General features: G+C 38.0%; 1 protein-coding gene across 1 annotated transcript in view; it reads right to left on the bottom strand.

The window, feature by feature from the left end:
• Positions 1-10,891: 10,891 nt before the first annotated feature.
• Positions 10,892-11,378, bottom strand: part of tnfsf18 (TNF superfamily member 18) — a 6,926-nt gene continuing 6,439 nt past the window's right edge. Inside the window, exon 3 of the mRNA XM_047807638.1 lies at positions 10,892-11,378. This exon is cut by the window's right edge and continues 21 nt beyond it. Coding sequence (XP_047663594.1) covers positions 11,056-11,378 — 323 coding nt within the window. The 3' untranslated portion in view covers positions 10,892-11,055.

The following is an 11,378-nucleotide window of genomic DNA, read 5'->3' as shown; positions in this document are numbered from 1 at the left end:
CAAGCAACACCGGATGTGTAAGTCTACCTTTTAAACTTCCTCCACACCGGTGTGTATGTTACTCTATTTCCCTGAGTCTATTTTCATGACCTGCAGTTTGCCATAGCATGCATCTGATTCGGTGCATCATGCATCTCAGTTAAACATATCAGACTTTTTTTTCCCTGCATTGCTTTTATCTCAGGTTTACAGAGTAAACTTTTTGATTTGGCTTGGGTTTCTTTTCATCTGTGTCTTGTTATAAGAAGTGGTGGCTTTGAGCTCGCCCACGCCTCAGGCCCGACCTGCTCTTAGCTGAGTTGTGGGGCTCATGGGTAATCTGGAGAGGAAGTAGGGGGGTGGGGGAAGAGGTCTGCAAACAGGTACCTTAGAATGACTCTTTCGCTGACTCAGATCTTGCAGAAACAAACCTATCTCAGACGCCCCTTTGGAACGTTCCAGACGATTCACCACCATTTAGAGCTTCGGTGTGGAATGGGATATGACACGGAGGGAATGAATGTATGTCTACCACAAATGGAGAGATTTTCACACACACACACACACACACACACACACACACACACACACACACACACACACACACACACACACACACACACACACACACACACACACACACACACACACACAAAATATGACTTTTATGTGGTAGTAATTGTTGTAGATCTTTTTTTTTTTTTTTTTTAATAGGAAAGGCCCAGGATGGCAAAAATAGATGGATCGGAAAAATCTTTTATATCTATAAGATGCAGCTCAAAGGGTATGATGAAGGAAATAATAATAATAATGACAGAAAGAAAAAAAGAAATCTATATAATATATAATCATAATATATATTATATAATAATGACAGAAAAAAAATCTATATCATATATAATCATAATATATATTATATAAAAAAAAGTATAATAAAAAGAGTGTGAAAATACAATACAGGAATGATTATCTAAATAATGGAAAAGTAGGAAGGAAAGATAACGTTCCAGAAAAAAGTAAATAAATAAATAAATAAATAAACCAAGTTAAAAACTATGGGGATAAAATTAAGTGTTTTTAGCTTAAAAAAAAAAAAAAAAAAAAAAAAAGTTGAACCTGAAGAAAGAAAATGTAACTGCTTCGTTATGTAAGGAACACGTAAGCACATGGAGAGATGCTTGTGATATTAGTCATATATTTGCCTGTATACTGTATGCATAGCTAGAACTTTATTCTCATCACTTTGCTGTGGTACGGAGTGAAACTAAGAGCAGTGACACATTCACACTTTGTCGTGTATTTTGCTGGATTTTCCCTGTCTGTGTTTATGAAACCACACAAAAGTCTTTCTGTCTGAACCGATATTGCAGAAACATTCTAGTTTAAGTTCCTTTAAACAGAACAAGCTACAAAGGCCTCTGCTTATTAAAATTGTATATAATAATAATAATATTATCATTGCCGTCGATTGTTGGCTCGTGTCTTTGGCGGCAGTGACGTTTAGTTGATATTTATAGTTGACGTACAGCATTTCGCATTGGCCACAAATGAGTATTTTGCAATGGCAGAAGAAGCAGTAAGTTGATGACATCTTTGACGAAGCAGCTTGTTCATACAAAGCAAACAGCGCCCTCAGGTGCTCACAAGTGCAAACTGTGCGTTTATAAACAAATTAAATAAATCAAGGTATTGTTGTAATGTCATTTGTGACCATTTTATGATTACAGTTATTTTGGTTCCAGATTCCACTAGCTTTCACCTTTAAGACAAAATTTATTTTACTAATTTATTATTAATAAGACAAGATGAGTTATAAGATGTACCTTTATTCGTCAAACAATGGGGACATTTCTCTGTTACAGCAGCAAAGAGAAAGAAATGCAAATATATAAAAGAATAGACACATAATATAATATATGTGTATACAGTATATGTCTATGTATTTACAGTATATACACAACACAATGTATAAATACAGAGAAGAAAAAAGAGACCACGTGTAAGTACAGTAGTTACGCTAACAGACGTATTGCACGTTTTTAAAATGTCTGTTATTGCACGTGTGTTGTTTAAAATACTTTGTTATTGTTATTATTGCAGTTGTGTCTATTAATAACAGTGTGTATTTATGGTGACTGGTTCACTGGGAGCAGATTTGACTGTGAAGTCTAATAGCAGCAGGAGAACAGAGCGTCTGTATCGCTCCTTCAGACACTTACGACGTAACAGTCTGTCACTGAAGGAGCTCTTCAGAGCTGAAACCGTTTCATACAGGGGTGAAAGTCGTTCTCCAACAATGACGATAGTTTTCCTACCATCCTCCTTTCTCCCATGTCCTGTACAGTGCCCAGAGGAATCCCCAGGAATGAGCTGGCCTTCCTGATCAGCTTGTCCAGTCTCTTCCTCTCATACCGCACCATGGAATATGTCTGAGGTCACCACAGAGTCAAAAAAGGTCTTCAGTAGCTCTCCCTGCACTCCAAAAGACCTGAGTCTCCTCAGCAGAAAGAGACTTGCCTCGGTATTGTCTGTCCAGTCCAGTTTGTTGGTCAGATGAACACCCAGGTACTGTATTTGTTAGAGTCCACTCTCACAATGTCCAGTGCTACCTGAAATGTTCTGTGATTTTTCTAAATTGTGACTGACAAACAAACATGCAAATAGTTTTGTAGAAGTTCTCCTTTTACTCTAAAAACAAAAAAACAAAAAAACACCTGGGGTTGCAGGTCAGGGGAGACTGCAAGGACAAAACAGTGTCTCAGACCAATCAACATTTAGATCAATCAACATACAGACATACTAACCTGTTGAATCTATAACTATATAACTTATATTAAACACCCCCCCCCCCCCCCCAAAAAAAAAAAAAATACAAATAAAAAAATCAGTAGCTCAAAAGTTTTCCTTTTAGTCAAAAAAAAAAAAAAAAAACACTGCTGGGGGAGCCAACAGTCTCAGACATCAGTCGGGCAGAAACCTTGTATGTCCAAATTTTGTCAATTTCATATTTTTTCACATATCGATGCTATCGGTCAGACCCCACGTGGGTCTGTTATTTTTACAAGTTATTAACCAATCTGAAGTCTTGAAAATAGCTTGAGTGCAAAACTCCATTGGACACTTCAATTGTCCACCTCTTCCTCACTCCGCAGGGGAGCTTCGCGGCATATCCTCATGATGAAGAGTCGCGACGACTCGACACGTGTTCTGAGGTAAATGTCTTCAAAACACTGGGCTCAAAGAAAAAAAATCTTGACCCTCGCTAGTTCTGGTGCTCGTCTGAGGACAGGAATTAAGCGCAAGACAATCCACTGCGACGTGGATTAAACCCTGTGCATTGCAAGATAAGATACGGCGTTTTTTTAATTTCATGAAAAATAATGGTTTTGGAGATACGAGGATTCCGCCCGACAGCGACGATTTACTTTTTACTTTCTGGTTTAGATATTAGAATATATTAGATTATAAATGACAGAATCAGGACTGCTCGAGAACAAGGCAAGATTAGCAAAACGATGCTTATAAGGACGACTTCATAGCTGCTATAATACATGTAAATGATAACCGGAACCAACTTCTCTTTTGTGGCCATTTCATAGTATCAGATGTAAGTAAACAGATAACAAACTGACAAATAGTATGATGAAATTCTCTTTAAATAAAACATTGCTGTGATATGAGTGCAACACTACTGTATGTCATGTGCAGTTATCACCTTCAAGATGGTACAGTAGGTAAAGCATCACAGCATCATTGATTTTATTTTTGCATAGCCGTGTTTACACTAAAACTGAATATTTTGTATAAATCTTTTATCCAACTTTATGATATTATAATAATATCGATAATACAAATATTTATATTCTTTAGCAATCTCAAACTTTCAGAAACTTTCAGGTTACACTGTCAGATTTAGCCAAAATTAGCGCTTGAGCTAGCTAGCTAGCTAGCTACCAGTATCAGACAAAGCTAAAAACAAAGCTATGAATTATATCATTTTATTTTGTAATCAGGTTGTTGCTATAATCAGACAGTACTGTTCTATTAGAGAAGTAATAAACTTTTAATACATTTGTCTCGATTACTTACTACTACAGTATGTTCTGTCTGTTTTACAGATTGATTTTAGTCAAATTTTTTTAATAAACCGATAACTTTCGAACGTAATTTTTTCGTTTTGATCATCAAACGATTCTTCAGATCTGAGTGTCGACTCCTATTCAAAAAGCACACGATTCAAAGAACCGACTCAGGTTCATGTATTGACCTCTTGAGAGAAATGCTAGAGATGACTGTGGTAAGAAAACTGAGGTAATTTTTTTTTATTTAGCTCAGTATCAAATTTTGTTTACCTTTACGATACATTAACATCGATACCTAAATAACGAAATGTTCATATTCTTTAGCTATCTTCATCTGCTGCTAAAATGAGACGTTAATGTTCTATTAGTTCTGTTAATGTCCTCTTTTTTCACAGGGCTCTAATTTAACTCTGATAAACTCACCCACATAAATCGTCAACCATTAAATACCTTCTTTTAATCATATTTCATTGCATGTTGTTTATTGACTATGAAAAACAAAAAGAAAATTTCCCCTCAACTTGGATTTCCCACTCAGGACTGACAAGAAATCAACATGGCTGCCAACAACATGGACAGTAAACACAACAACACTCCTTTAAATGGGCTACACTGTATATGCCGGTATTTGCTTTAGATCAATCAACATACAGACACGTTAGCTCGGTACGTCTATAACGCCGACTATAGCATTTATTCTGTTGAGGCGCTAAATATACTTCACTCATCACAGTTAGCTGGCTAGCTGGTTAAAAAACAAACTGGTGTATATGGTGCATGTACTCAAATGCAGGAGCAATAATACATTTTTGTTACTAGAATGCTACGTTAATACTTTTTCAAATGAATTAGCGTAGTATTTTAAGGCAAAGTTATTAATATGGCAAGATATATTGTGCTTTAAATGGATTTTTAAATCTGTTGGTAGCCAGGGACGTTTGCCTCACACCTCCACGGTTGGGGGTTCGATACTTGCCTCTGCCTTGTGTGTGTGGAGTTTGCATGTTCTCCCCGTGCCTCGGGGGTTTCCTCTGGGTACTCCGGTTTCCTCCCCCGGTCCAAAGACATGCATGGTAGGTTGATTGGCATCTCTGGAAAATTGTCTGTAGTGTGTGTGTGTGTGAGTGAATGAGAGTGTGTGTGTGCCCTGTGATGGGTTGGCACTCCGTCCAGGGTGTATCCTGCCTCGATGCCCGATGACGCCTGAGATAGGCACAGGCTCCCCGTGACCCGAGAAGTTCGGATAAGCGGTAGAGACAGTGAAAACAGTCAAGCATCTCTGACTCTATTTATGGGACTCGACTGCATAGTGCTTCAGCTTTTTAGACCATTTTATTTAGTTTTTAAAATGGGTCGCCAGACGTTTTTCAGCTGATGTGGGTTAAAGCTGTAGCTTTTGGTGTTGAATGATTAGCAGTGACATATTTAGCATGGAAATGAGGCAGTGCAAGCTGTGTAGGAGAATCAGTGTTAATGATGAAACAACATGTGTAAAGGTTTTACTATTAAAAACCTGCATGTAGGCAGTTTAGTTTCTGCCTTCTGTTTTTCTTCTTCTTCCTTCCTTCCTTAATCCATAATAAACTGTTTACTACAATGGAGGTTCAAAGCAAAGAAGTGTTCTTTTTTTTTTTTGGAGCGTGCATGTGAAATAATAAACAAAGTAATAAACGTAAAGTTTACAGTGAGAATAGTGGAATTATAAGTGTGTAATCAGAGAGTTAATTATATCTTTCATTAATACTAGGATATATTACATACAGTATATTTTCATAATGACATTCCTTTTTCTGTCATACTGTATCATACTTACATAAAAACCACACTATATTTACCCTTATTCAGTTACATGTACATATTACTACACCTTCTGTATGACCTCATACACTTATTTATTACACTGCCACTTATAAATAAGCCATTTATGCACTTCTGGTTAGATGCTAACTGCATTTCATTGGCTCTGTACATGTACAGTACCTTGCACAATGACAATAAAGTTTAATCTAATCTAGTCTAATCTAATCTAGTCTAATCTAATCTAATCTAATCTAACCTAATCTAATCTAATCTAATCTAATCTAATCTAATCTAATCTAATCAATTCTCCTCACTGCACAGCTAACCTTTTCTAGAGCATCCATACCGTTAAATGTAATTACGAGTGGATAAAAACGAGGCTCGTTACTTTATAATAGATACATTTTCGAAAAGTGTTCGCAAATCCTTGAGGTATAAGAGGAATAAAGTGATAAACTTCAATGCCTGTTGTTATAGTGATGGCCAGTAATACAGTAATTCAACACTATACCACATGGAGTATTAAATGATTAGGATAAATATACAATTTCAGATACAAAAAATAGCGCTTAATAGCGCTATGTACCGCAAAAACGTTTTATTTTTATTTAAACTTAAGAATTCAGGAGAAGTCACAAGGCAGACGCGTCGCAGTTCGTCCACCCTTTCCCCTTCTCTGATACAGCACATATTTACATTTTTCAGTTTCTTGTTCCACTGTGGGAAAGAGAAAACAAACACAAGACAGACCAACGCCAGAACTTTAAAGACGTACGGGGGAAATGCATTGTCATAACACAGTTTGAGTGAAAACAAGATTCTGCTATGAATGAGAATGAAAACACGTCTCTGCCTTATCAGTCCATTACAGTAACAGAGACAAATTACTAAAATAAGTACATGTGCTAAATAAATTCAGTAGTTCCCATTCTTCAGTCAGCATTCAGAGCTGTATTTTTCCTTAACTCTTTTTTTTTTTTTTGGTTTTCTGTTTCAGTCAGATTACAGTTTACACGTTATCTCTATCCCCTCTTACTTTTCTTTCATGTCTTCATCAATAGGTATGGAACATAGTCGCGGGTAGGCTGTAGCGCAGAAGAGTGGGCAAAAGTGCCAGTCGTGTCGAACGCTCTGTCGCATTTTATGTGCAACTGACATTGATTCGATCGCTCTCAACTCCTACGCATGTAAAATACAGGAATCTCAACTACTACACAAAGCTCCCAATGTGTCATTACCTCACTACTGAAACTGAGCTCTACCCAAGCTGAAAATATCACAGCCTGCAAGATTTCATGTGTGTGTTTGGATTTATAATCATTTACATAACGTTTTTTTTCTTCTTCTTCACAGCACAGAAGATATCGCATCAGTTGATGTGATGGGTGGGTGTGGTGTTGGAACTGAATGACCTTTATAGCTTTTGCTTATTTGACACCCAGGGGAGTAATTATTAGTTTGATGTCGACTGTGTAGGAGGTTTTGTTCCGTCGAAAAAAAAAAAAAACATGACGTATCTGTAATCATTAGAAGGAAATCCATGATCAGCATTCATAGATTTCCAGAGATAATCTCTCTCGGCGGCGTACTTGCGGCAGGCCGTGTCAGAATCAGTAGACCGACCGACGGTTCACAGATACACGAATAAGTTTTAAAGTTATAACGCATACGGAGTAGTGCAAGTGAGAAGGCATCAGAGTGTTGTGTTACAGCCATGAGAACTCTGCTCGTGGAAGCCACAAACGTTATGATTGGCTATAAGTCAACCCATTTCACAGTAAATGAATTGGAGGAAATGCGGTCTTCCTGTGGCCAAGGAAATTGCCGATTTTAACAGTTTCCCACCTACTTTAACGGAGCATGTGTCACTGTTTCTGCAATTAATTAGGCTGAGGACGAATGGATGTGGTAAAAGACGGCTAGACTGGATTTAGGTCCGATTTAGACTCAGAATCCGATAACTATTAAAAGGAGAAAAAATCCCTTAATGATGGTACAGTTTGTCACACTGGTGCTTGTGTTACAGTAGAAATGTGGGCTACAATGGCATTAAGCGGAAATCTAATACAGTACAGATCGGTTTTCTTCTGGCCTTCGTGGCTGTCTGTCCGTGGCTCCATTGTTGCTTAATTCAATTCAATTCAATTCAAGTTTATTTTAGCGCTTTTTACAATGGGCTTCGTCTCAAAGCAGCTTTACAGAACATAAACATAGAACAGAAGTTAAACATTAGGAGAAAAAAGAATGAATATAGTAAAAAAATTAAGATATATAGTTCACAGTGTGTATGTATGTATGTATATGTATATGTATTTATCCCCAATGAGCAAGTCGCATGGAAAAACTCCCTTAAATTGGTAAAGGAAGAAACCTTGAGAGGAACCGGACTCAAAGGGGAACCTCATCCTCAATATGGGTGACACTGTGGGTGTGATTATAAATATACACACTTTATAGCTTAAAGTGTTTCTTGGACAGAAATATGGCAAACTACTTCCACTTGTGCTCAATATTCTTATGGGAACTGTAACTTAATTGTACAGGCTAGCTAGCTTTATTCTTTAGCATCATCTGGACTAATTTAACAATTGAAATCGGTTAAACACTGGAAGGCGGTTCCACAACGCATTTGTTCAATTTTTCAAACAATTACCAGTCAGAAAGTATTTTGATGTGATGGATGTGAATAGCACTAGCGTGTTGTTTAGAGAGTACCTCAGTATTTCTATATCAGAGGGGCTTCATACAGCTCGTTGTTCTTCGAAAGCTACAGCTCAGCTGACAGAAAGTGTTACGTGGCAAATGTCAGTCTCTCGATTTATTTTGGTTTCTCTTTGTCACGGGGGTCTCACAGTTGAGTCATTCTTGTGAAGCAATATTTTGCCCCGACACGCGCAGCCTCGCAGAGTTCACATTTCGGTGATGAACTAATGGGAGCCTATGTGAAGAGGAGGCATGTTGGTGGGCCTATGAAAATGTAGCACATTGTATTTATGCAAAAACTAGTAATAAATGAGTCTTAACTGAATTATTATAGTTTGTGGTAATGACTCAGTCATGTCTCGTGATCCCACTCCTACACTGAGAACCAGGTCGTCTTTCACTGGAAATTACAGATTTTATTTCTCTACAACATCAGAATGATTCAGCCATTTTTTGTCCACACAGGCTGCCCAGGTACTTGTTCAGTCTCTTGTCATTTCAGTACTGGACTGAACTTATCCGAACTCAGGCGTCATCGGGCATCGAGGCAGGATACACCCTGGACGGAGTGCCAACCCATCGCAGGGCACACACACACTCACACACTACGGACAATTCTCCAGCGATGCCAATCAACCTATCATGCATGTCTTTGGACCGGGGGAGGAAACCGGAGTACCCGGAGGAAACCCCCGAGGCACGGGGAGAACATGCAAACTCCACACACACAAGTCACTTAGCCACGGTGCGCCCCCTCTTCAAATGATCCAAAAAGCAGCTGCATGACTTGTTTTGCACCTGCCTAAGTTCTCACACACCACCCAACTCCTGCGCTCCTCCGCTGGCTTCCGGTAGATTCAAAACACTGATGTTGGCCTTCATAGCCAAAAATGTTTCAGCTTCCTTTTACCTCAAAGCTCTTTATCACTCCTCACACTGCACTTTGCTTCCTCAGAGCTACCAGCACTGCTCAATGGGTCCCACCATCTCTCAGGGTAAGAGGTAGGTACCGTATACATCAAGATTCCTTTCTATTCTGGTACCGAGGTGGAGGAATGAACTTCCCGTAGGTGTCCGGACTGCTGAGTCACTGGCTATCTTCATACGACGGGTTAAGACCTTCATCTTAATGAAATACTTGAACTAGTGCTTTCTTCCTTGTTTATTATGCATTTGTTAAAAAATAAAATAAAATAAAAAATCGAACAGTTTTGGGTTGATGGTATCCTAAGGCTGTAACCTAGTGAGCCGGTGTTAATGTATTCATCGAGAGAGACTTAAAAGCATATTTGTAGTCGCGGTATTCTGACAAATGCCATAAATGTAAATGTAAAGATTAGGATCATGTGGACAAAATTGTCCCCCGGTAATTTAGATTAAAAAAAAAAAAAAAAGCACTCTGAAAGATAAAGCACCAACATTACATTCAATATGCTGTATTATTGTTTTATTTATTTATTTATTTATTTGTTTGTTTATTTATTTATTTTATTTTTTTCCATTCATAAAAAAAAAAGGAATGTTCGTTCATAATGTGCAACAAGATGAGTAACTTGTAGTCAGGGCTTAATAATACATTCATGTCAACATTTGTTTTTTTGTTAAAAAAAATGTTTTTAAATTATGTACATATTGAATGATCGGCATTAAAACTTAAAAAATAAATTAAAACAAAAAAAAAAGTCATATATGTATATACAGATATTAGATTTCATGGTTTTAGTGAAGCTAAAAAAACATTAGCTTTGCTATCACTTTAATGTATAAAATAATCTGGAACAGCGCTGGTTTTTGCTAGCGGTACAAATCAGTGCATATAAAGTGTGTACAATAACACAAGGGCTAACATGAGTCGTGAGAGCGAGGGAGACTGCCGCCGGACCACCGGGGGACACTTAACGTAGACAAAACGTATTCTAACAAAAGTGGGTAGTGCTGAATTGTAAGTGAATGCGAATGAGAGTTTGTTCCGATCCATTGTTTTTTTTTTTGGTTTCCAAAAATGTTCTGTAAACACAAAGACATCTACGGCGCGGAGCTGCAGTCAAAATCCGCTTGTTGTAAAGATCGTTGGAATCTGTTCGGGACGAGGAAACGGTTCTAAGACCGTGCACAATCGACCGTGGCACCTCTGAACGATAGATTTATCTGAGATCCACGTTATAAAACTAGGGCTGTCCGAATAGGGCTTAATGAAATGAGTGAGATGAGAAGAGAGGAAAAAAGAAAAGAAAAAGCAAATCATGATGTAAACCTGGGCCTTAAATGAGGAGGGAATGTTGTGCATTTGTTAAATATTAGGAAGTCATACAGTATGCATGTTTTGCGTTCAAACCATGTTGAATCCAGTAAGAAGCACTGAGTCATTTAAGACAAAAATAGTCTCCACTGTCGTCTCCGTAATCGAAAATAAAACCAAAAACACGATTGACGATAAATTCTTTGCCGTGGAGAAGGAAAGTTGTAGACGACATCCTGGAAGTATGACGAATCAGAATTTGATGAAGCCTATGTAAGTGTTAATGACGTCGAGTTGTGCCTGAGGGCTGCAGGTAACGTTTATCAGCGTGTTCTCGATCAGAAGCACTCCTATACCCATAAATCCGGTCGAGTTTTCCGTTTCGTTGATATGTCCCACGAGGATTTCAGTGGGACTAGAATCCGCTGGCATCTTTTTAACCGTGATCGTGTAATTCACACCTGGATTCCGGTTCTGCAGGGTGACTTTGAGGAAGAGGAAATAATTCCCGTTTTCCTCTATTTTTATCGTAGTATCTTGTTGGGCTTCGTTTTTTTTTTGCCACAACATTCGTC

This window comes from Tachysurus fulvidraco, chromosome 24, assembly GCF_022655615.1.
Source record: "Tachysurus fulvidraco isolate hzauxx_2018 chromosome 24, HZAU_PFXX_2.0, whole genome shotgun sequence".
NCBI lineage: Eukaryota > Metazoa > Chordata > Actinopteri > Siluriformes > Bagridae > Tachysurus > Tachysurus fulvidraco.
Note: the sequence above shows the minus strand (reverse complement) of the source record. Positions and strands in the feature narration are given on the sequence as shown.